The sequence below is a fragment of the Carcharhinus amblyrhynchos genome, chromosome 33 (assembly GCF_965287045.1).
Source record: "Carcharhinus amblyrhynchos chromosome 33, sCarAmb.v2.hapA, whole genome shotgun sequence".
Lineage (NCBI taxonomy): Eukaryota > Metazoa > Chordata > Chondrichthyes > Carcharhiniformes > Carcharhinidae > Carcharhinus > Carcharhinus amblyrhynchos.
The window spans coordinates 3,098,908-3,124,989 of NC_137356.1; the positions used below are offsets into that span (position 1 = coordinate 3,098,908).

General features: G+C 43.0%; 1 protein-coding gene across 7 annotated transcripts in view; it reads left to right on the top strand.

The window, feature by feature from the left end:
- The window catches only part of LOC145361110 (voltage-dependent P/Q-type calcium channel subunit alpha-1A-like), a 649,898-nt gene that overhangs the window by 122,504 nt on the left and 501,312 nt on the right, over positions 1–26,082 (top strand). For 6 of the 7 annotated variants that reach the window (XM_080216708.1, XM_080216713.1, XM_080216711.1 and 3 more), the window contains exons 1-2: positions 6,001–6,101; positions 13,471–13,610. In XM_080216708.1, the coding sequence (XP_080072834.1) occupies positions 6,009–6,101; positions 13,471–13,610 (233 nt within the window). In that variant the 5' untranslated portion in view covers positions 6,001–6,008. Of the gene's footprint in view, positions 1–5,995; positions 6,102–13,470; positions 13,611–26,082 lie in introns of those variants that run through there. The other variant, XM_080216715.1, reaches the window with a different exon arrangement.

The window sequence follows — 26,082 nt, forward strand, 5'->3', positions numbered from 1 at the left end:
TGGTTGCAAGGATGGGGAACTTCAGTTATGTAGATTGGAGAATTGGAACGGTTTTTCTTGGACAAGAGAAGCTTGAAAAAGGTTTTATAGATGGGTGTAAAATCATGAGGTATCTGGACAGAATAGATAGGGAGAAACTGTTACCATCAGTGGATTGAGAGCCAGGGAGCATAGATTTAACGTAATTGGCAAAAAAAGCAATGGCAACATGAGGAAACATTTTTTCATGTAGTGAGGGTCTTAGTGACATTACTGTTACTAGAGAGGCGGTGCTCGACAGACTGGAGGGGCTGATTGTGGACAAGTCCCCAGGACCGGATAGAATGCATCCGAGGGTTCTGAAAGAAATGGCGGAGGTGATAGTGGATGCCTTGGTGGTTATTTTCCAAACGTCGCTGGATTCCGGGGAAGTGCCAGATGATTGGAAAACGGCTAATGTTACGCCGTTGTTTAAGAAGGGTGCCAGGCAAAAGGCGGGGAATTATAGGCCGGTTAGTTTAACGTCTGTGGTAGGTAAAATGTTAGAATCTGTCATTAAGGAGGAAATTGCGAGGCATCTTGAAGGGAATTGCTTGATAGAGCAGACGCAGCACGGTTTCATTAAAGGGAAATCGTGTCTGACAAATTTACTGGAGTTCTATGAGGATGTGTCTAGGGCGGTGGATAGAGGAGAGCCGGTGGATGTGGTCTTTCTAGATTTTCAGAAGGCGTTTGACAAAGTGCCTCACAAGAGGTTATTGCAGAAGGTCGAGGGACATGGAGTTGGGGGTAGGGTGTTAGCGTGGATAGAGGATTGGTTGTCAAATAGGAGGCAGAGAGTGGGGGTCAACGGGTGCTATTCGGATTGGTGGATGGTGACTAGTAGAGTGCCCCAGGGGTCGGTGCTGGGGCCTCAGCTTTTTACCATTTATATAGATGATCTGGAGGAGGGAACCGAGTGTAGAGTGTCGAAATTTGCTGATGACACCAAGATTGGGGGAACGGCAAATTGTGCGGAGGGAGTGGAGAGTCTACAGAAGGATCTAGATAGGCTGGGCGAATGGGCCAGGAAATGGCAAATGGAATTTAATGTTGGCAAGTGTGAGGTGGTCCACTTTGGTAGGAAGAATGGTAGGAAGGACTATTACTTACGGGGCGAAAAACTGCAGCAGACGACGGTGCAGAGGGACCTCGGGGTCCTTGTGCATGAGTCGCAAAAACCCAGCTTGCAGGTGCAGCAGGTGGTCAGGAAGGCGAATGGGATGCTGGCCTTCATAGCGAGGGGGATTGAATATAAAAGTAGGGAGGTCTTGCTGCAGCTGTATAGGGCATTGGTGAGGCCGCAGCTGGAGTACTGTGTGCAGTTTTGGGCACCGCACCTGCGCAAAGATATTTTGGCCTTGGAGGGAGTGCAGAGGAGGTTTACTAGGCTGATGCCGGAGTTGAGGGGGTTGAGCTATGAGGAAACTGGGCTTGTACTCATTAGAGTTTAGAAGAATGAGGGGAGATCTCATTGAGACGTATAAGATGATGAATGGGATGGATAGGATAGAGGTGGAAAGACTCTTCCCACTCAAAAAAGACAGTAGGACTAGGGGGCACAGCCTCAAGATAAAAGGGGGGCGGTTTAGAACGGAGTTGAGGAGGAACTTCTTCACTCAAAGGGTGGTGAATCTCTGGAATTCTCTGCCCGTTGAAGTGGTGGAGGCTACCTCGCTAAATATTTTTAAGACGCGGGTTGATGGGTTTTTGATAAGAGAGGGGATTAAGGGTTATGGGGAGAGGGCGGGAAAGTGGAACTGAGCAGCGACAGATCAGCCATGATCTTATTGAATGGCGGGGCAGGCTCGAAGGGCTGGATGGCCTACTCCTGCTCCTATTTCTTATGTTCTTATGTTCTTTGGGTAGAGAGCAGAGGATGGAATCAGGTGAATTTTTCCTTCAGAGAGCTGACACAGAAATTAAGTGCCTATTTGCTTCTATACTGGAACCATTCTGTGAAATATAGAGGTGATTCTTTTCACATCTATTTTTCAGTGATCTACATGTGGCAGATTTCATCTTCTGTACAGGACAGCATGGAATTAGCTGTGCGGCACCATCAGAGCCTGTGGTGAGGCATCATTTTCAAGTTCAGGTCTTATTTGAACTGTGGATACCAGACTGTCTTCCGTTGCAGCTTCTGGGGTTGTGGGAGAGTGAGAACTCGACCAGGTCCTATTTTGAACCAGTCTTCAGGGCAGGTCTGGGATTGTGATTTCTGGAATGGGGGAGACACGGGGATTCTCCATGCTCCCTCTCAAATATAAAAACAAAATGGTTTTGAGTTCTTGTGTGCAACGGCTACCAGTGGTGCAAATGTAAAGAACATGAAAGACCTTGGGCGTCCAAAAGGTGGCCCACCTTTTCAATTGCAAGCCATTTTGCTTTCAGATGAAAGATGGGCTAATAACATTTGAAAATTGTCTTCATGTAATTTAGGATGAATTAATGTCTTTCCAGCCCAGGAAAGGATAGCAGGCAAATGGACCATGAATGGAATAATTGCTATGATTGCTTGGCACATAGAATGCACCACATAGGAACAGACCATTTGGCCCAGCTGGTCTATGTGGTGTTTATACTCCACATGAGCTTCCTCTCATTTTACTTTATCTCAGCATATCCTTCTATTGCTTTCTCCCTTGTGCTTATCTAACTTCCCCTTAAAAGGATGTATATATTATTCAGCGAGTGGTAGCTAGTACCACATTCCAACCACTCTTTCAGTGCAGAGGTTTCTCCTAAATTTCATCTTGGATTTATTTTTGACTCCCTTTTTAAGCCTTTAAATTTGGAACTCCTCCACAAATTTAAAGTTTTATTTATCAGTGTTACAAGTAGGTTTATATTAATACTGCAATGAAGTTACTGTGAAAATCCTTTAATTGCCACAGTCCAGTGCCTATTTGGGTACACCTGAGGGAGAATTTAGCACAGCCCATGTACCTAACCAGCATGTCTTTCGGACTGTGGGAGGAAACTGGAACATTCGGAGGAAACTCCTGAAGACACTGAGAGAACGTGCGGGCTGCGCACAGGCAGTGACCCAAGCCAGGAATCGAACCCAGGTCCCTGGTGCTGTGAGGCAGCAGTGCTAATCACTGTGCCAATGTCTTCTCTACAAATATCTTTAGACCAGTTCACAGTTTTAAAAGACATCAGTTAGGTTAACACCTAGCCATCTATATTAAAGTGAAAAGCCCCCCAGATTGCTCCACGTTTTCTCAATTCAGGTGTCATGCTATAAAGCTTTTTTTTGTACTTTGTCCAGTGCTGTTTTTAGTTTTGTTAATATGAAGATCAGAACTGCATATGGTACAAGTGTGATCTAACCAAGGTTCAACTTGAGTTTAATGTGTTTTGGAATATTATTCCTCTAAAAAATTGTTTGCATTTTTATGGATTTGCTAACCTAATTTTCTACTTTTAATGCTAAATAAAAATGTACTCCCTTGATCCTTTCACTCTTCTACCCCATGTAGACTCTTATTTACCAACAAGCTTGTGGCTAACTTACTCCCCCTCCCCTCCCCCCCCCAACTGACACTTGCTTATATTAAAATTAATTTACTATTTACACACTCATTCTTAGTGGAAAAGGAGGCTATTTGGCCTATCAGGTCTGCACCAATACACTGACAGAGAATAGAATAAGAATCTTTACAGTGCAGGCAGAGGCCATTCAGCCCATCGAGCCTGTACTGACAACAATCCCACCCAGGCTCTGTCCCTGTAATCCCCACCCCCTTGACACTAAGGGACAATTTAGCATGGCCAATCCATTTAACCTACACATCTTTGGAGTGTGGAGGAAACTGGAGCATCTTACCCAGGGAATCATCTGCCCTATCCCCATAACCCCATGTATTTAACCTCTAATCCTCTAACCTACACATTTTTGGACACCGAGGGACAATTTAGCATGACCAATCCACTTAACCTGGACTGTGGGAGGAACCTGGAGCACCTGGAGGAAACATACACAGACAGGGGGAGAATATGCAGAGTCCACACAGACTCACCTGAGGCCGGAATTGAACCTGGGTCCCTGGTGCTGTGAGGCAGCATTGTGCTGCTCTGCTAAAAAATTTATTAACATCTTGCTGGCGTGTGTAGTGACATAATTGTGTTCAAATGAACATTTTATATTGCTATCATAATGATTGCAGTATTAATTTCTTTAGTGTTGTCTTTGCCTTGCTGCTTTACAGTAAGATGTCTCTGGTCAGCACGATGTTTGGCCCTTTCACAGATGTATGTAATTTCATTATAGTCTGCACAAACAAAAGAAAGTTACAAAATAGTACTGTATATGACACATCCTAACCAGTGCAGTGCAGCATCAGCTGGAATATCGGGAATTTTCCACTGTAAATGATTGTCTGATCATCGTTTTGAGTTATATTTGTCGCAATAATATTGTGGGTGGCACAGTGGTACAGCTGCCTCACAGCGCAGGGACCTGGGTTTGATTCCTGGTTTGGGTCACTGTCAGTGCAGAGTTTGCATGTTCTCCCTGTGTTTGCGTGCATTTCCTCTGGGTGCTCCACTTTCCCCTCTCAGTCCAAAGATGTGCGAGTTAGATGGATTGGCTATGCTAAATTCCGCAGGTGTGTCGGTCCACCTTGTTGTCAAACGAGGGGCATGCACACGGTGGGTCGTGCGTGGGCTGCTCTTGGATGTTTCGAGAGTGGCCTAGTACTTCACGTCGTGGTATGTGCTTAAACCTGGACCAGCAGATGGGCACCACAACAGCTCAGTGACTATCACTGCTAGCTGTGCAGATACATGGATTTGGGCCAGTGTCTGTGGGAGTTTGTGCATTCTCCCTGTGGTTGCATGGGTTTCCTTTGGGTGCTCTGGTTTCCTCCCACACCCCAAAGATGTGCTCTTAGGCTGATTGGTGTACCAAATTGACCCTACGCCATTCTGCCCTGAATCTGGTTACAATAGGGGCACCATTCGCATACACATGGGGCAAGGTAGGTGTAGGAAAATGCTTTGTTAAGATGGCGGTGCGGACTTGTTGGGCCGAAGGGCCTGTTTCCTGTGCTGAGTTGTTCTTTGTTCTTTGTTCTAAATTGCCCCTTAGTGTCAAGGGGGCTAGCTAGTGTAAATGTATGGGGTTATGGGGATAGGCTCTGGGTGGGATTGTGGTTGGTGCAAACTCAATGGGTTGACTGGCCTCCTTCTGCATTGTAAGATTCTATGATTCTACAATATGGAGATTATTATTTTCAACCCTTCTTGTCAATGTCACCATTTCTTATATACTGGCACTCCTGCTCAATCATATTGAAAGTGGTCACGTCTATTTGCCTCCCTCAGCCCCAACACCTGAATATGTTCAAATTAGGAGCAGGGGTAGGCCACTCAGCCTCTCAAACCTGCTCCACCATTCCATAAGATTGTGACTAATTTGACTGTAACCACCTGCCCTTACCCCATAACCATTTATTCCATTGTTTATTAAGAATCTATCTAGCTCTACCTTAAAAATATTCAAAGGTCTCATCTCTGTCTTAAATGGCTGGCCCCTTGTTTTTAAACTGTGACCCTGAGTTCTAGATACTCTTCTAAATTCTGGTGGACACAAGCCCAGCCTACCAGTCTTTCCTCGTAAGACAACCTGCTCATTCCTGGCATTACTGCAGTAAACCTTCTGTGACTTATTTCTGACAGATCCATTTGGGGAGTGTTCTTTTCTCTTTCTGAAACTGCTACTCTGGGGTTTAAAAACCTGCAATATGCTCTGGAATTCCCCTCGCTGATTTTTTTGTGTCCACTGATGTGGAATATTGGGTATGCTTTGAAATGCTGATTGCAAATATAATGTGGACTGTTGCCATGGATGGTTTCAGACAATGTTGAGGTACCAAAGTGAGCTGAGATTTAAACAAGATTTATAAGTATTGTTTTCAGTATTTATAGTGTGACATTTTTTTGACCAGATTTTGCCTTAACTGCATCTCACTCCATTTGAATACATGATTTTAGCAACAATCATCGCCAACTGCATTGTTTTAGCGCTGGAGCAACACTTACCTGATGATGACAAGACTCCCATGTCTGAACGACTGGTGAGTGATTTTTTTTTAACTCACATTTTTATTATATATGTGTGCATGTATCTTACTAAAAGTTAGCAGCTATTGAAGACTGCAGATATGCAACATGGTATGATTGGAAAGTGCATGGGTGTGAATGTTGGTTGAGGATAGGATTAGGTTTGACTATGTTGCTCCCATTGTAAAAAAAAACTTGCTTATGTATAAAGTTTAGGCACAAGATGACTAGCATTGGTAGAGCTGTTATTCCCCCAACATGATTTGACATTCAGGAGAAGGAGAAGTTTCTTAGAATTCCATGTTCTTTGCTTTCTCCCTTGGGGACTGATATGCTGGGATTTGAGAATAAAAAAGGATAAAGGCGCCAATTGTTAACCATAGAATCCTTGCAGTATAGAAAGAGGCCATTTGGCGCATGAAGTCTGCACTGACTCTCGAAGAGCATTGCACCTAGGCTCACCCCATTCACACAACCCTGTGCATTTACCATGGTTAATCCATTTAATCTACACATCTTTGGACACTAAGAGGCAATTTAGCATGGCCAATCCACCCAACCTGCACATTTTCTTGTTCAGTTGATGTTTTTGTAATTTGTTCCCTAGATAAACATTATGCTGCTCAGGCTCCATTTATTGTCCAGTCAGTAGCAAATTCAGATCATGTTGTGAACAATGTAGTGTGGACTAGAATGATGTTTCGGGTGGACTGAGTAGAAACGGCAGGATCACTTTTTTCTGAAAAAAATTGGTGAAATAGTTGGACTTTACAAAAGCCACAGCTTCCTGGTGGTAGCCCACATATTATCAGCAATATTGAATTAAATGTTGTAGTCCATTACCATTACTATCAAATTTATATGTTGGAGCTCCAGCACTCTGTGGTTTTGATTTTGATTTGCCACTTCAACAAATAGGCTGAAGATGAATTCAGATTAGCACTTGATTTATGTAAGCAGTGGCTGTTGGATGAATCATGTTCTAGTGGTGACATGCTCTTGTTCATGGGGTCATTCAAAGAGCCAGCAGCTGCTATGCAACATACAATCAATTCAAACCGAAGCAACATCAAGTGAATATCTCCCTATGAAAATATTTAGAATCAGTAGAAATTCAGATCACTGCAGATTCCACTTTAAAGGGGAAGAATATTCAAGCAAAAGCCTATGACAACCCCGCTGCGATGGTATGGAGATTCTATAACCGTCTTCAGTGCCCCTAGACTAGGAGGGGAGAAAGGTCATTATTGAGTAGTCCCTGCCAGAAACTGTGTGTGGGCTTTAGCTGAGAACAAGGTGTTAGAACCTCCCACAGCCAGATAACCCGCAGACACTCATCCAGACTCTCACATGGAAGATGTCAGAATGGGCAATGTACTGAATGGTGACAGGCACATTTGGAACTTTTCTCCAGTATAAATTAATACTTCCACGGGAAGAGAAGAGAAATTTGAGTATGAAGACATTTTTTTCAATTCTTTCATGAGATTTGAGCATTTCATTGCTGGTAAGGCCAACATTTGTTGCACACTATTACTTACGGGGCGAAAAACTGCAGCAGGCGACGGTGCAGAGGGACCTCGGGGTCCTTGTGCATGAGTCGCAAAAACCCAGCTTGCAGGTGCAGCAGGTGGTCAGGAAGGCAAATGGGATGCTGGCCTTCATAGCGAGGGGGATTGAATATAAAAGTAGGGAGGTCTTGCTGCAGCTGTATAGGGCATTGGTGAGGCCGCAGCGGGAGTACTGTGTGCAGTTTTGGGCGCCGCACCTGCGCAAGGATATTTTGGCCCTGGAGGGAGTGCAGAGGAGGTTTACTAGGCTGATACCGGAGTTGAGGGGATTGAGCTATGAGGAGAGGCTGAATAAACTAGGCTTGTACTCGTTAGAGTTTAGAAGAATGAGGGGAGATCTCATTGAGACGTATAAGATGATGAATGGGATGGATAGGATAGAGGTGGAGAGACTCTTCCCGCTCAAAAAAGACAGTAGGACTAGGGGGCACAGCCTCAAGATAAAGGGGAGGCGGTTTAGAACGGAGTTGAGGAGGAACTTCTTCACTCAAAGGGTGGTGAATCTCTGGAATTCTCTGCCCGTTGAAGTGGTGGAGGCTGCCTCGCTAAATATTTTTAAGAAGCGGGTTGATGGGTTCTTGATAAGAGAGGGGATTAAGGGTTATGGGGAGAGGGCGGGAAAGTGGAACTGAGCCACAACAGATCAGCCATGATCTTATTGAATGGCGGGGCAGGCTCGAAGGGCTAGATGGCCTACTCCTGCTCCTATTTCTTATGTTCTTATGTTCTTATAACTAATTGAGAAGATGAGATGACCTTTCAGCTTGAACTGTCCATCTGGAATAGGTACATGTAAGGTGCCGTTAGGAAGGAGGTTCCAGCATTTTGACTCAGCAATACAGTTCCATGTGAGAATGTTGTGTGGTTTGAAAGTGAAGCTGCAGCTGATAGTGTTCCTATGCACCAGCTGCCATTGTCCTTCTAGGTGATAGATGTCAGGTATTTGAAAAGTGCACTTAAAGGGCTTGGTTATAGAAGACAGTTGTGGTGGAAAGGTGTTTTTCAGAATTGAGATCTGTAGCTAGTCGTATTCCGTAGGGATCAGTACTGGGACCATTGTTGTTCGTAATATATATAAATGATCTAGAGGAAAATGTGGGGGGGTGTCTGATTAATAAGTTAGGATGACACAAAGATTGGTAGAATTGCTGATAGTGCTGGGGATTGTTAGAGGATACAGCAGGATATAGGTAGTTTGGAGACTTGGGCACCAAAATGGCAGATGGAGTTTAATCCAGACAAATGCAAGGTGATGCATTTTGGAGGATCAAATTTAGCTGTGAATTATACTGTAAATGGCAGAACCCTTAGGAACAACAACACACAGAGGGATCTGGGTGTTCACGTCCACAATTCTGTAAAAGTGGCAACACAGATGGCCAAGGTGATTAAGAAAGCATATGCATGCTTGCCTTCATCAGCTGGTGCATTGAGTACAAGGATTGGGAAATCATGTTGCAGCCATATAAAACCTTGGTTAGGTTGCATTTAGAGTTTTGCGTACAGTTCTGGTCACCACATTACCATAAGGACATGGAAGCTTTGGAGAGAGTGCAAAGAAGGTTCACCAGGATGTTGCCTGGTCTCGAGGATGTTGACTATAAGGAGAGGTTAAATAAACTAGCATTGTTTTCGATGGAAAGATGGAGGCTAAGGAGAGACCTGATAAAGGTTTACAAAATTATGAGAGGCATGGACAGGGTGGATAGTCAGAAGTTTCTTCCTAGGGTGGAAGTGTTAGTTATAAGGGAGCACAGGTTCAAGGTGAGAGAGGAAAAGTTTAATGGAGATGTGCGCAGCAAGTTTTCAAGCAGAGAGTGGTGGATGCTTGGAATGCACCTCCAGAGGAGGTGATGAAAGCAGGCACTGTAACAACATTTAAGAGGCATCTAGTTGGGTAAGTGAATAGGGAGGGAATAGAGGGATACAGACTGAGTAAAGGCAGAAGGTTTTTATTTAAGCTTAGTTAGGGCATCATGATCGGCACAGGCATGGAAGACTGAGAGGCCTGTTCCTTTTCTTTGCTCCCTTTGAAAGAGAACTTGAGGTTGTTACAGGACATCCTGCAGGCTGCTGTCACTGTGCTTTGCTGGTGGGTGAGTGAATGTTTAAGGGAGTGGATCAGGTGTGAATCAAGCGAGCTGCTTTATTCTGAATTGTGTTGAGCATTTGTAGGAGCTGTATTTATCCAGGCAAGTGGAAAGTATTTCATCACGTTCCTGACTTGTAATTTGGAGATGGCGGTAGATAGGCTTTGAGGAGTCAAGAGGTGAGTTACTCACCACAGGTTTCCCAGCCCCGACTTGTTCATATGGCTGTTCATTTCAATTTCTGGTCAATGGTAACCCCCCCCCACAAGGTTGATAATAGGGGCTTCAGTGACTGTAGTAGAATGGAATTATGAAAGGGTGATGGTTAGGTCATTGTCTGACACTTATATGGTGCAGTTGTAATTTGCTACTTATCAGCTCAAGCCTGAAAGTTACCCAGATCATGCTGCATAAGGACACAAACTGATTCAGTGTCTAAGGAGCTGCAAATGGCACTGAACACTGTAATCATCAGCAAACATTCCACTTTTGACCTTATGATGTCCTAGGCTGGACCTAGGACATTAGCCTGAGGCTCCCTTGAAGTGATGTGATGGAGCTAAGATGGTTGGTCTCCAAGAACGACTACCATGTTCCTTGGTTCCAGGTGTGACTTCAACCAGTTAAGAGTTTTTCCCTGATTCCCATTAACTTGAAATCTGCTGGGGTTTCCTTATGCCATCTGCTTGCTTAATGTCAAGGGCGGTCACCCTCATCTCACCTCTTTTTTTTAAATTCATTTATGGGATGTGGGAATCATTGGCTGGGCCAGTATTTATTGCCCTTGACCAAATAACTTGCTAGGCCATTTCAGTGGGGTTGTTAAGAGTGAACTGTGCTCTTGTAGATGTGGAGTCAGATGTCGACCAGACAAGTAAGGACAGTACATTTCCTTCCTTAGTGAACCAGGTGGGTTTTCACGACAATCAACAGTGGTTTCACTGTCATCATTAGACTCTTTAATTTCAGTTTTCGTTTTTACTGAATTCAAATTTCACTATCTGTTGTGTTGGGATTTGAACCCGGATCCCCAGAGCGTTGCCCCGGGTCTCTGGATTACTAGTTCAGCGACCAGTATGTGACCATGTTTTGACAAGGCTGTAATGAGGTCAGCGTCTGAGTTGCTGAGTTGTAAGATGAGCATCAATAAGTGTGACTTAATAGAACTGTTGATGACACCTTCCATCACTTTGAAGATTAACAGTAGACGGATGGGTCAGTAATTAACTGGGTTGTCATTTTGTGCAGAGAACATATATGGGCAATTTTCCACATTGTTGGGTGGATACCAGTGATGTTGCTCTACTGCAACAGTTTGGCTAGGGGCACAGCTAGCTCTGGAGCACAAGTCTTTACTTCCTATTGCCATAATGTTGTCAGGGCCCATAGCCTTTGCAGTATTCAGTGCCTTCAAATAATTTCTGGTATCATGTGGAATTAATCAAATTGACTGAAGATTGGCAGTTGTGATGCTGGGGACCTCAAGAAGAGGCTGAGGTGGATTATCAACTTGGGATTTCTCACTAAAGGTGGTTGAAATGTTTCAGTTTTGTCTTTTGCACTGACATGTTGGGCTACCCCATTATTGAGAATAGAGATATTTATGGACATCTTTCTCTTCCAGTTAGATGTGTACGTATTCATTGCATTCTTGAACTCCATAAAATTTACCATGTAAAAGGGCACAAGAAAAGTTGTTAGAAACTGAGATTGTCTCAAGATTTGGATAATGCAGCACCTTTTTTATGATCTTATCTCAACCCTTTTACTTTTGTTTCAGTTAACTGAATAACAGAGGCAAGGAAACCCACCATTGTGTTCAAGGGCTTCCAAGCTAAGCTGTTAAGAAACTCACATATTTTTCACTTGCCCAGTTCCAAAGAGCTTAGGTGCAGGTTGGCAAGATTCAAAGTTTTGCCACCTCAATTGTTTATAGATTGCTGATGGTATTTAAACATGCAGTTCACCAGAAAACAGCTTTAATACATTTTCAGTCACTTGTATGGCTGGGACCACCCTACCCTAGCACATTAGCTTTCAATGTTATCCATGACTGAGTGCGAAAAATCCCAGATTATACCGCTCTGAGCTTTATTACGGAACCAGGATGAATGACTGTTCATTTGTCATCAATGCCCTGCCATGGTTTACTACAAAATTGCTTGATTCAAGTAAGGGATTAGAAAGCCTGCCATGTAATATTGACAGTCCATGAGCTCTGTGTCATATTTATCCTCGTCACTTCCAGCTTAAAGTCACTTTCAGGCCCACGTTATTGCAAGAATGGATTTTCCAAAAATATTTTTGGGGAATATTGTGTTATTCTCGGATAAAAAAGTCTGAGGGTTTGTTTTTGTTAATGATTTAATTAATTTGTGAAAAGATTAATGGAGACTTTTTGTCTGGAAGAGGTAAGGAAATAGGAGTTCTGGAGTGAGCTTGGGTGTTGGCTGCGTGAGGAAGACCTACTGGAAACAGCACTGAGCTAGGCAGTTTGAATCAGGCATCCAGTCAAGCCAGAAGTCTTGAGACTGCAAAAAACAGTCATGGATTTCCCCAGCAGAGTAGAAGTGTTTGAGAGGATGTATGGTATGTCTCATTAAAATGACAGCAACTTTGCCTTGGGGTAACGGATTTGTATAGTTCAACACCTATAAGGGAGTGCTGCTTGGCTAGTGTTTACTTGTGAGTCTGAGCAATTTGGGAGTCTTTTGGGGAAATGTTTTGTAATGCTGATTTTAAATGCAAAATTGTAATCTTATGTGTTTAACTTTTCTTTCCTTCTTGTTAATAAACGCTTCAGTTTTAATTTTAAAATTGCAGAAGTGTTACTGAACATCTTGCTGCTGAGATCAGTATGTTTTGTTCTTATTTTCAGAATACAAAAAAAGGTATCGCCTGTATGCCAAGATTCTCTCTGGGATTTGGTTTGCATAGCAATTAATATCTGCTGTGGTCATAACAATTATTTTCTCCTCCCAAAAGCTAGTCTGCAACTGGAAAGTTACTTGCATTCTCCAACCATCAGAATTTGCCATTGCTCTGCAGATATACTGTCTGTGGTTTAAGGATTTGTGGGTTGCAGTATTTTTTGCATTGTCTGGAACCTCAGTTAATATTCCAGGCCTTGGGTCTCATAGCTGAAAAACAATGTTGGAATACATAGCTTCCTAAAGATTTCCATGATAAAGGCACACCTGAATCAGCATCTGTGATGACCTATATTTTATATTCCTGTAGGTGAAAAAAATTATTGTAATGTACTGCTCTGTCCATGCTTCTATCAGATAGGGGAGTTGCACAGTCCAATCTGAAAGACCTGGTTTCAAAACTGTTCCCAGATTAAACTCTTCAATAAAGTTGAGGTGCTCTTTGAGATAACATACAACCATTTTATTTGGAAAATGATATGTGTAACACCTGAAACTTCCTACTCTTTTCTGAATACTGCTCTTTGGTATCTGCTTGAACTATGTGTTGAAAAGGAGCTTGATTCAAGCCAATCCAAAGGATAGAGCAAACAAATGCTCCTTAAGTACAGGGATATAAATTTAGATTATATGGTAAACTAGAACGGGGCTTGAACCTGCAATTTCTGACTTTGAGACACGTGCTAGAAGCTAAGACAAACTGACATGTTTTATGGGGTGTCAGATATATTAACCAAAAACACATTGAGGCAAGTTTAGTAACTGTTCTTTCTTTCTTCTGCTTTATTTCAGGATGATACTGAACCTTATTTCATTGGAATCTTTTGCTTTGAGGCAGGAATTAAAATAATTGCTCTAGGATTTGCTTTCCACAAAGGTTCTTACTTGCGAAATGGCTGGAACATCATGGATTTTGTTGTGGTCCTGACTGGGTGAGTCACAGGAATGTTGTCTTACAGGATCTGTGCTTATTGGGCTGGATTATTTGCAGCTAGATATGTGTGCACATGTGTGTGTGCGTACGCGTGTGCATGTGTGTTGGGTGAACTGCAAATGAACTCCCAAGATCAAATCGTATTTGAGTGCAGAGTATTTGTCAGATAATTAAATAATCTAAAAGCTGAAAAGAAGATAACTAGAGACTTCTGGATTGTCTCTTTATTTCTATATTTTTTTGTTGGTCAGAAACATGATCAGCAATGTAGAATCTGCCTCGTAGTGCCAATATGAATTTTGATAGTTGACTATACCTAGGAGACATCTAAGAAACAGATGGAAAACATGAAACAGGATCAGACAAAGACATGGATCCTGATTCATTTTTAAATAATTTTTAAGATCAAATGTCATTCAGTACAACAATCTTTTCTTTTAGCTAGGGAAGTTCTGAGAGGAAAAGGAAAGAATATTTAACCGCTTGTATCTTGAATATAAGTTATGTTAATTAACTCCAATCTGTAAATGATTATTTTATCTTTTGTGAAAAGTTGAACTACAGTTTAAGGCCTGTGTTTGTCACCTAGCAGGCATGGTGTTTTGTAATTTCTGAATGATGCTGATACAGGATTTGTTTTCTAACACCAAGGCGTATGTTATTATTTCCAATGGTAGGGAAAATGTCATGGAGAGAGGAAAGCCGGGACACCTAAACATTAAAAACTCCATCAGACTGCCTGCTTGCCAGACTCACTGTTGACATTTAGAAGACATAGCAACTAAAAGATAGGGTGGTCTTGGTAAAGCAGTGCAGTCTTTGAACGAAGGACTCATGGTTGGAAATTAGAATTATAGACTAAATGTAATTTGTGTAAATATTTTGGAGTAAATGCTCTGTCAGCTTCTAGACCAGGAATAACTCTGATTTAAGTGTTGCTAATTTATGTTCAAGATACAAGTGTTTAACTACTTCTTTCCTCCTCTCAATTGCAATTGTTTAACTCTGAGTTTAAAATGCAATGTATAATTAAGTTGCTTTAAAACAAATTTAAAGCCTAGTTAACTCAAGCTTATTTTTAAACTGGGATAATATTTGGAGAAAACTAAAAGATGCCTTGTATGCAATCTGTTATAAAATTATTTAGAAATGGAGTCGCAAGTAAATGGAATGAATAAAAAGATTGAAACTTGACATGTCCATAGAACCTCATAGAATCCCTACAGTGCAGAAGGAGGCCATTCAGCCCATTAAGTCTGAAAGAGCATCTTACTCAGTCCTTGCCCTATCCCTGTAACCACACACATTTACCTAATCTACACACCTTGGGACTCTAAGGAGCAATTTATCATGGCCAATGCGTCTAACCTACACATCTTTGGAGTGAAACCGGAGCACCCAGAAGAAACCCATACAGGCACGGGAGTACATGCAAATGCTGCAGAGCCATCCAAGATTGGAATCGAACTTCGACTCCTTACTCTGAGGCAGCAGTGCTAACTACTGTGCTGCTCTTGCAACCCTCTCGGGTGGCATCTTTATAATTGACAACACCATTGAGGCAAAATGACAAATGGGAGGAAAAAAATCAATCCCACAGAACAGCATATGTAAAAGATTACAAATGGCCACTTGCAATGTTGGTAGAGAACTGAATTTTGTTTTTTTATTTGATACGTCTTCATTCAGTGTGTTGTTTGAGTTTTACTTAGAAGCAGAAGTTCCTTTGTGAAGATTAGTAGAACAATGGTGCGTTCTTAACTAATTTGTGTCTGACATATTTTGTAGGTTTATATTTTTTTGTTGGAGTCTTCCATGCATCTGGTCTATAGCACAGTGCAATGAAAGAGTGAAGTCATTCCCTATGGGTTGTCCACTTTGTAATACTGGCATTTTTATGATTTTTTTTTAGGTTTCTCACAGCCTGTGTCATTTATTCCCTTCCTCCTTGAAGCTTTTCCAAAACATTGACGATCAAAAAAATAATATTTCTTAAAGTGGATTATTCCACTGCCTGTGATAGGAGAGGGATATACTTTGAGGGAAATACCCTTTGTTTTACATTTTTCCAGAACTTTGGCTGAACCATTTACTAACTCTATAGAGGGAAGATTCCATTGAGGCAATGTATAGACATGAAAGAAAATTATCAAGTGTTTGAAATGTTGAAGAATTGTCTTTATTAGTGAACTGTAATAGTGGGGCAAAAAAATCCAGATGAATAACAGGAATTTATCTTTCATTAGAATATGTGTGAAAGTAAATAGCCATTGAGCTCAAATCAGTTGCAACATTTAGAAAATGATATGGAAATGCTGGTGTTGGGCTGGGGAGGGCAGGATGAGAGGTCACACAACACCAGATTATAGTCCAACAGGTTTATTTGAAATCACAACCTTCTGGAGCGCTGCTCTTTCATTAGGTGGAGTGCTTCACCTGATGAAGGAGCAGCACTCCGAAACTTGAAATCACAAGCTTAACTTGTTGGACTATAAACTGGTGTTGTGTGACCCTGCATTTAGAAGATGAACATTAGAAGAAAAAAGATTAGGAAGTCAGTAAATGGAATTGGACTGCATTGCACCTATGATGTATCCATATGGAACAAACACTTGTAATATGAGTTTATTTTGGTTATAGCACAGATGATAATCCATTATTTAAATTTGTGGAAGATTTTTACTGCAGCTTGGCATTTATTGAGTTATTGGGTTGTAATCCATTGAGAGACACTGATGGAGTCATAAACCCACCAGCATGCAGCTTGAGCAGTGAGTCAGAAGAATCCCGCAATTGGATTTATTTATTTAAAACTGTTATCCAGTGCTGTTAGAATGTAGGTATTCTTTTTAGGCTGGCAGCTGGCTGGTTTGACTTTGTAGTGTCTTTGTTTAAAACAGTGCTGTGTTGATTTGGCATCTCACTGGGTATGGCTGTTAAGATGCAAGGTTATTTCTGATAATGAATGAAGTAAAAACTGACTAGTGTATACAGGTTATCAATGTTGTTGCACTGCAGACTTTGTCTCTCCAATGTCAATAATGGTTAATGTATTGTACTGTGATCTTTATAATTCAGCAAATAAACAATATAAAGTTTTGTATAAAATGGTTCACTAGGCAAAATGAACATTTTCTCATTGCATTACATGATATAGGTTAGGAACATCTTTGATTTGAGCCACATCACAAAATCTTACCAAAAAATAGTAGAGTGTTGGTTCCTGTGCAAAAAACAAGTGATTCCCACTGTTGGCAACAGTGTGATTGGATTGAGTCTTATGCCACACTAGTGAAAATCTTTATCCCCTCAAGAATCACACTACACCTGTGGCTTGTTCACTCTGATTTGCCCACCCCACAAGAACTTAATCTCTCCAAGCACTGGAGAGTTCTTTATAAACAGCTATTCAGCACTTGTTCTAGAATGACTGAGGGGATGGCAGCCAAGAAGTCCACACTTCACATTTTGGAGGGAGCCCTCACCAAACATTGGATGGAGTAGAGCAGAGGTGGACGAACTCTACCCCACTCTGGAGATAGCATTCCAGCAGGGTCACTGCCCCCACCTGTGATGCAGTGGCAGCCCTGGTGAGTGCAAGCGCACTGCAGAAGAGGCTAGGACACCAGCATCAAAAGAAGATGGATGACCTTCTTCCATCAGGCAAGGAAAGTGAACCACCCCAGGCTCCCTCTGGACCCCTCACGCCCCTTGCTCCTCCAACTTCATTTCTCACCCAGCCATTTTGACGGGTGCCAGCACCAGGCTCAAAGTCCTCCCACAATCGCTGTGTTCCCCCCAGAATCTGCTACGTTTCTCAACTGCAGCTTCCACTCAAGTCCCAAACCTGCCACACTATATCACCATCTTCTTTGTCCCGACTCCCACCGACATTCTTCCTATCTGTATCATTGCAGAACAAACTCAACTACAACAAGCATGAGTGGGTGCAGCCAGCTGGAGTCATGCCTGAGCTCAGAACCCTCACTTATTTCAAGGAGTGAGTCTTGGAACTGGCCAAGGAGGAGGAAGAGCGTGCCTGTGCTTTCTGGTGAAGTGGGGCTAACAGACAAACGTGAGAACCCTAAGACACGCTGTCATACCCAAGTGTCAAAATGAGAAATCAATATTCCCTCCATCTCCCTGTAATGCACTGATGCCATTCCCTTCTCTTGCAGGCCTGTCAGCCAAACAGATCATACTTGTGCACCGTGAATCCACCGGACATGAATGACTCTTGAGGGTGGCTTCTCCAACTCCATCCTGGAAGAAGTGTCACAGCTGTCACCCACACCCAGCACCACCAGATTTTCACACCTCAGTGGGTTCACCAACTAGTCAGGCATCTGGGTCATTCACTGGTGAGCACCTCACTGCTGAAAATCCAAGGCAGAGATGTCCCAAGGAATTGGCATTTGGACACTGTTGAGCCCCTGGATCCCGTCATCCCACAGCTGTTGGAGCTGCAAAGGCAGAGTCATGAGCACCAGGAAGGAATGACAGCACCCCTCCTCGTCTGCAAGGCTGACTGGAAGAGTCCCATTACCTACTGTCCGAAGAGATGGTGCCATCACTCCAGTGCAATGAGGCCAACACTCTGAGGTGGTGTCAGGATGTGCACTGCATGGCAGAAGATGTCTGCACCATGGTTCACCTCATAACCTTCATTTCTGACGATATGAACTCCATGGTGCGGGCACTGGTAGGAAACTGTTTGCGCCAGAGCATGCCAGGGCTTTTGAATCTCACTCCAGCTGCCCCTGTATCCCATGGGGTCCCGGGAACCTGAAGGGGAAAGGATTGCAGGAGTACAGTTTGGAACCTGCCAGTCAAGGGACCCTAGGCATTGCCAGTCCATCTGACGCTCCCCTCCCTGTGAGTGACATGCTTCCAGTGCCTCTCATCAAGGGAGGGCTGCAGTCAAACAGGGTGACTCTTCCACCTTGGGAAAAAGCCATCCTGCTGATGGCTTCAGCACCTTACCCATGAAACCAGACAACAGCATGTGATGCTGGCACCACATTACTGATGAGATAGTCTCCATGAAGGGAGAGTTGTTTGATCCCTGGTCTGATTTGACCCAGAAGCGAGATGCTATGGGGCTATCCCTAGCTTGACGACCCAGTTGTGCTGCCCAAAAATAGGCTTGGACCCTCCAGGTCCCATCCCCTAGAGGGTCACCGTCCAGGATAAAGACTTGGAAGTCAGCAGACTGCTTCAGTCTCAAGTATGGATCCTCAAGTGTGAGAACGATGATGCTGTGTCCCTCCCACACCAGAGACACACTGAGGAGATGCTGATACTGGCAGCCCTTTCCACCCCCCCACAAAGCCCAGCTTCCATCTATGGAAGGATGAATCCCTGTCCTCTCCTACCACCATCAAATCTCACCCCTCTCATGACTAACATTGTTCTCTAGTGATCATTGAGGTGCTGACAGGCTGTTCACCTCAGCTGTAAGATGGATGTGAATATCAAATCTCTGATGTGTGTCTGATGTAGTAACTGACGCTTCATCCCCAAGTTTCTGAGTCCTATGATAAGCCCATTCGATGGCAGGGATACATTAAGCTCTCTGTCAGGCAGGAGTCAGACATATTGCTGAGGATCAGAAAGACATTGTACTGTCATCAATGTAAGTCCTTATCATTCTCCTAGAACAAAGAACAAGGAGAATTACAGCGCAGGAACAGGCCCTTCAGCCCTCCAAGCCTGCACTGATCATACTGCCTGACTTAACTAAAGCTCCCTACCTTTCCGGGGACCGTATCCCTCTATACCCATCCTATTCATGTATTTGTCAAAATGCCCCTTAAAAGTCACTACTGTATCCGCTTCCACTATCTCCCCCGACAATGAGTTCCAGGCACCTATTACTCTGTGTAAAAAAAAAAAATCTGCCTTGTACATCTCCTTCAAACCTTGTCCCTCGCACTTTAAACCTATGACCTCTAGTAATTGACTCTTCCACCCTGGGAAAAAGCTTCCACCCTGGAAAAAAGGGTGACTTTTCCACTCTGGGGAAAAAGCCATCCTGCTGACGGCTTCAGTACTTTACCCATAAAGTCTGACAACAGCATGTGATGTTGGCACCACATTACTGATGAGATAGTCTCCATGAAGGGAGAGCTGTTTGCTCCTTGGTCCTACTCGACTCAGAAGTGAGACGCTTTGGGGCCATCCCTATTTTGACGACCCAGTTGGGCTTTGTCCATTGCCCAAGCTTCTTCTGCTGCCTCCTGTAGATGGTCACCCTCACCCCAACCGAGGAGATGTGGTGCTCCTCCATCTCGTCCATGTGGTCTCCCCTCTGCAGTGCCAAGTTGTGGAAAGCACAGCAGACTACAACAATGTGGGAGATCCTCTTGGGGGGCTATATTGTAGGGCATTCCAGGCACTGGACCTGCATCTTCATCAGGCCAATTGATTGCTTGACCAGCACACACATTTCAGTGTGAGCCTCATTGTCTTGAGTTGCAACTGGTGTTTGTAGCCTCAGTACTGGTGTCATCAGCCACTTTCTAAGTGCGTACCTGTTTCCCCAAGGAGCCATCAGTCCATCGTCACTCTCTCTCAAAGAGAGCTGGGATCTGGTAGTAGCACTCCAAAGATGTAGATGTCACGGATGCTTCCTGGGAAATGGGTACACATCTGCATGAAGCACAACATATGGTCACAGATGATCTACACATCGACTTCATGTGTAGATGAGGTCTACACATGACTTCTTGAATGGTGCCATGTGGCGCCATAGACAGCACAGGGCCACTGCGGTCAGTCAGACCTCATACTTGAGGCAAGCCTGCTAAGGTGGCAAAGCCTATAGCCCTGGCATCTTGGTTCACCTGGTCCTGGTCCAAGTTGATATACATGAGTCCTTGTATGAAGGGGATTTGCATTTGTGTGCCGCTGACTGGGAGATCCACATAGGTTGCGTATACTGCCCTGGAATGAGCCACTCACCTTGACATTCAGAGCAGCTGCGAGTTAGTGCCACAGGGATTCCATGTGGTACCAGCTCCTGCATGGTCTGGCACAAGTGGTCCATCGTCCCGCAGAACAGACGCAGGCTTCTAAAACACTGAATTGCTGACATTTGCAGCTATGATGACCGATGTCAGAATACTCTCAGCCAGTTCCTACTTTCCAAAACTGTGCTTCTGATGTGTCTTCCTTTTTCCTCAAACAAGGGTTCCCCTTTGACTATGGTTGACAGGACCCTTAACATTGCCTGACCTGTCATTGCACTTCTGCCCTTGCCCCTTCTCCTCCTTTCTAGAACCATAATAGGGTTCCTTAGTTCTCAGTTTCCACTCCATCAGCCTTCGCATTCATGGGAACATTCTCTGTCTTTTCCGTGAACTCCAGCATGATGCTATCGTCAAACATATTTTGTCCTCCCCACTCCTGAAGGCATTCCAAAGAAACCATTAACTTCACAATACACTTGTCCACATCACCCCCAAAACCCCAAGCCCTTCCCACAAAACCTTCCCGTGCAGTCGTCAGAGGTGTAACAGCTGTCACTTTACCTCCTGTCTCCTCGCTGTTCGAGACCCCACACAGAAGGAATTTGGCATACCTTGACATGGCAAAGTTCAGAAAAGACTCATTTTGGTTAGACTAAAAGGACCATTTCCCTGATTCTAAATGTCCTGAATATGATAGAACAAAAATTGTGAAAATCATGAGCCGTACCTGCATATTAGTATCACTAATTCATTTGCTCATATTATTGACACTATCCAACAAAACTACGTCAAGCAGCAATTCACCCTTTATGTTGCAGCACAGCCTACCACAGCAAATGTCCAAGCTTACCCCTTATTTCTTTGTTTTATTCTTTTTATTGGAGGCATGTGAGTCAATACAAACCACACTTTTTTAGTTTTGGGAAAGTGAAGTTGTGAATTATACCATGGTCTCATTGGATGGCAGAGGAGACTTGATGGACCAAATAGTCTAATTCTGCTCCTACACCTTAAGGTCTTGTATAATCTTCCTTAAGCTTCCACAGCAGATCCAGTCCTAACTTCACAAGAAATTTCAGACAGGAACAATTGGTGTCAAATTATATATTGGACACTGTTTACAGTCTAAGTATTCAGTGAATGGAATAGGTACCAAGGATAAAAGCAAAGTACTCTGGATGCAGGAATCTAAAACCAAAACAGAAAATACTGGAAAATCTGAGCAGGTCTGACAGTATCTGTGGAGAGAGAATAGAGCCAATGCTTTGAGTCTGGATGATCCTTCGTTAGAGCAGGTACCAAGGATGTGGCTATAAAAATGAATTTAATAACTTCAATTTATTTTTGTGGAACAGAAATATTCAGCAGCATTTACTGAAGCTATTACCAAAGAGATTCGTCCTCGTTTGGTATTGTTCATTTGTACTTTGACAATTTGTAAGGAGACTTTATTCTTTACAAACAATGATTACATTTGAAGTATAGTCATAGGCATTTTCACACAGAATGATCCCCATAAACAGTGCTGAGATGAAGGATCAGTTAATCTATGTTTGGTATTCGCGGTTGAACGAATATGTTGTCGCAATATCACGAAAACACTTTTCCATCAAAAAATCCCAAAGGGTGGCACCTTCAGATATGTAGCATTGGTTCAATGCCACACTAGAGTACCGTGTGCTTTTGTAAAGATCTAGAATGCGAGGTGATCTCAATGAAGCATATGAGATTCTGAGAGAATTTGACAAAGTAGATGCTGAGAGGATGTTCCCTTGTGGGGGAGTCTAGAACAGTTTAAAAACCGTGGGGCACAGTTTAAAAATAGGGGGTGTCCCATTCTGGACAGAGATGAAGAGGAATTTCTTCTTTGAGAGGCGTAGACTTTTGAAATTCTCTTCCACAGAGAGCAATGGAAGCTGGTTCACTGGATATATTCAAAGCTGAGCTGGGCAGCTTTCTGATTGACAAAGTAATCGAAGGTTATGGGGAGCAGACAGGAAAATGGAGTTCAGGCCATATATAACTCAGGATCTTATTGAATGACAGAACAGGTTTGATGGGTTGAATGGCCTGCTCCTATTTCTTATGACACTAAAACAAGGGTTACATTTCTTCTGGTGGCTCAAGTGTATGTTAAATATCCCATGCCACTATCTGAAGGAAAGCAGAAAGTTCTAGTATCCTGATAATATTCTTCCTGCAACCAGTACACCAAAAATAGATGAACCTACTTGAACCCATTTCTAATTCGGAGGTAAGGGTGATGCCAACTGAAGATTCTAATGGAGAGCTATTGATGGATTATATATAGAATAAAGGATGCCTATGAGTAAATTATAGGATTGAATCTGATTTGAGCAGTTTGGTTAGTTTATAAAAGGAATAATGGGCACCCAGGAGTGAATTACAGAGTGGAATCTAATCGAGGTGTTCAAATTATTTTATAACCCACAATAGCAACTAGAAAGTTTCCAGCTGTTATCTAAATCGTAAGTATTTGTGACCTTGAAATACATCATTTTCTGTTAATTTACCCGGTGAGTTCATGGGGTGATGGAACTGCTATCAGAAAAACATGTTGTTCAATTTTAGTAACAAGTGCAATCAACGGCAACTGATGTGCTCTGTATGGCTGATGCTAGTGTCATTGGAGAACTAAGGATCATCACACAATTGGAATGCATTTGTCATGCAGTAGCCAATAATTAATTTCTAGAAATAGTTATGATTTATTATAATAGTGTGTATCACCAAAAATTTTGATAAATCAATATGCCCATATTTATAATGGAAACTGACTGTGTAAACTTGTTACACTGTAAAATTATCCCCCTGCCGGTGGTGGCACCTCCCTTTATGCCACTGTTAATCCTTCAGCTTGCTGTACATGGAAAATCCTCTAATCCAAACAGTTCTATTTCTCATTATATTTGGACAATTAATTGTAAACATATTCAAAGTATTAGATCAAATAACGGAGAACTTTAAAATGGAAATTGCATGCCAAAGTTCAATTGTGTCCTGAACTTTCACACAGCTTTCCCTAAACACTAAACTTGCTCTTAGCTCCTTAGCTTCAAGGGGAGAGGGTGGCATTGTGGTATTGTCACTGGACTAGTAATTCAGAGATCCATGGCCGTGCTTTGGGGACTAAGGTTCAAATTCTACCACTGCAGATAGTGAAATTTGAATTTAATAAAAATCTGGAATTAAGCTTAATGATGACCAGGGAACCGTTGTTGATTGTTGTAAAACCCCATCTGGTTCACTAGTGTCCTTTTAGGAAAGGAAATCTGCCATCTTTATCTGACCTGGCCTACATGTGACTCCAAATCCACAGCAATGTGGTTGGTCTTAATTGTCCCCTCAAGGGCATGTATTCCAATTGTGTGATGATCCTTAGTTCTCCGATGACACTAGCATCAGCCATACAGAGCACATCAGTTGCCATTGATTGCACTTGTTACTAAAATTGAACAACATGTTTTTCCGATAATAAATGCTGGCCAGCCAGTCTTTTCATTGGGACTACCTGGTCTTTCTTGTTGAGGAGCAGCGCTCGGTAAGCTCGAGATTCCAAATAAACCTGTTGGACTTTAATCTGGTGTTGTCAGACTTCTTACTGTGCCTAGCCCAGTCCAACATCTCCGTCTCATGACATTTCATGAGGTTTTCCTTAAAGCAGTCCTCGAACCTTAGGCCTGTCTCGCAGGTGATGTCCAAGTTTAAGTTGTGAATACCTGCCCACATTAGGAATTTTATCATCAGTGCCACATATCCTGAGTATTCCTATGCTAGCAAGGGCAAAACCCTCATCAAATTTCCAGATGGCTTTCCATTGACATTTGCTGGGTAGGATTGTCAACTCTCCAGGATTGGCCTGGATTTTCCAGGAATTGAAGATCAACCCTGGCAAAGAGTTTTGGCATGAAAAAGAATACTGTTTTAATTTCTTAATTTTTTTTCTACGTATTTCTCTATCAGATCTAAAAGTATTAAAAATGAGGGAAAGGCTGTTTGGCTGATAGTTAAGTATCATCCAATTGGGTGATGAGTCTCTTTCCTTTCTGATTAGTACGGGAATTAAGTGCATCACAAGGACAGATTGGTTGGCTGACTAATGAGTATGGGGAAAGCCATGTGATGAAACCTCCAGGAATACATTTAATTGCAGTTTGAAACCTTATTACCGTGAGGTGCACATATTTGTGTTTCACATAAAGATTTCATAGCTGTTAGAGATCAAAATCCTGGAACATAGAACATAGAACATTACAGCGCAGAACAGGCCCTTCGGCCCACGATGTTGCGCCGACCAGTTAAAAAACAATGACCCACTAATCTAAACCAATCCCTTTTCATCCATAAACCTATCCACGGATCTCTTAAACGCCCCCAAACTAGGCGCATTTACAACTGCAGCAGGCAGGGCATTCCAATCCCTCACCACCCTCTGGGTAAAGAACCTACCCCTGACATCTGTCCTATAACTACCCCCCCTTAATTTAAAGCCATGCCCCCTCGTGCTAGCTTTCTCCATCCGAGGAAAAAGGCTATCACTATCCACCCTATCTAAACCTCTAATCATCTTATATGTTTCAATAAGATCCCCTCTTAGCCACCTTCTTTCTAGCGAAAACAACCTCAAATCCCTCAGTCTCTCCTCATAGGACTTCCCCTCCATACCAGGCAACATCCTGGTAAACCTCCGCTGCACCCTCTCCAAAGCCTCCACATCCTTCCTGTAATGTGGGGACCAGAACTGCACACAGTACTCCAAGTGCGGCCGCACCAGAGTTGCGTACAGTTGCAACATGACGCTGCGACTCCTAAATTCAATCCCCCTACCAATAAACGCCAAGACACCGTATGCCTTCTTAACAACCTTATCTACTTGATTCCCAACTTTCAGGGATCTATGTACATATACACCTAGATCCCTCTGTTCATCCACACTATTCAAAGTCCTCCCGTTAGTCCTATACTCAACACACCTGTTATTCCTACCAAAGTGAATTACCTCACCCTTCTCCGCATTAAACTCCATCCGCCACCTCTCGGCCCAGCTCTGCAACCTGTCTAAGTCTCCCTGCAAACTATGACACCCTTCCTCACAATCTACCACACCTCCGACTTTGGTGTCATCAGCAAATTTACTAATCCACCCAATTATACCCTCATCCAAATCATTAATAAAAATTACAAACAGCAGTGGCCCCAAAACAGATCCCTGAGGCACACCACTCGTAACCGAACTCCATGACGAATATTTACCATCAACCACCACCCTCTGTCTCCTATCTGCTAGCCAATTCCTGATCCAATTTCCTAGACTACCTTCAATCCCATACATCTGCATTTTCTGCAGAAGCCTACCATGGTGAACCTTATCAAACGCCTTACTAAAATCCATATATACCACGTCAACTGCCTTACCCCCATCCACCTCTTTGGTCACTTTCTCAAAAAACTCAATAAGGTTAGTAAGGCACGACCTAC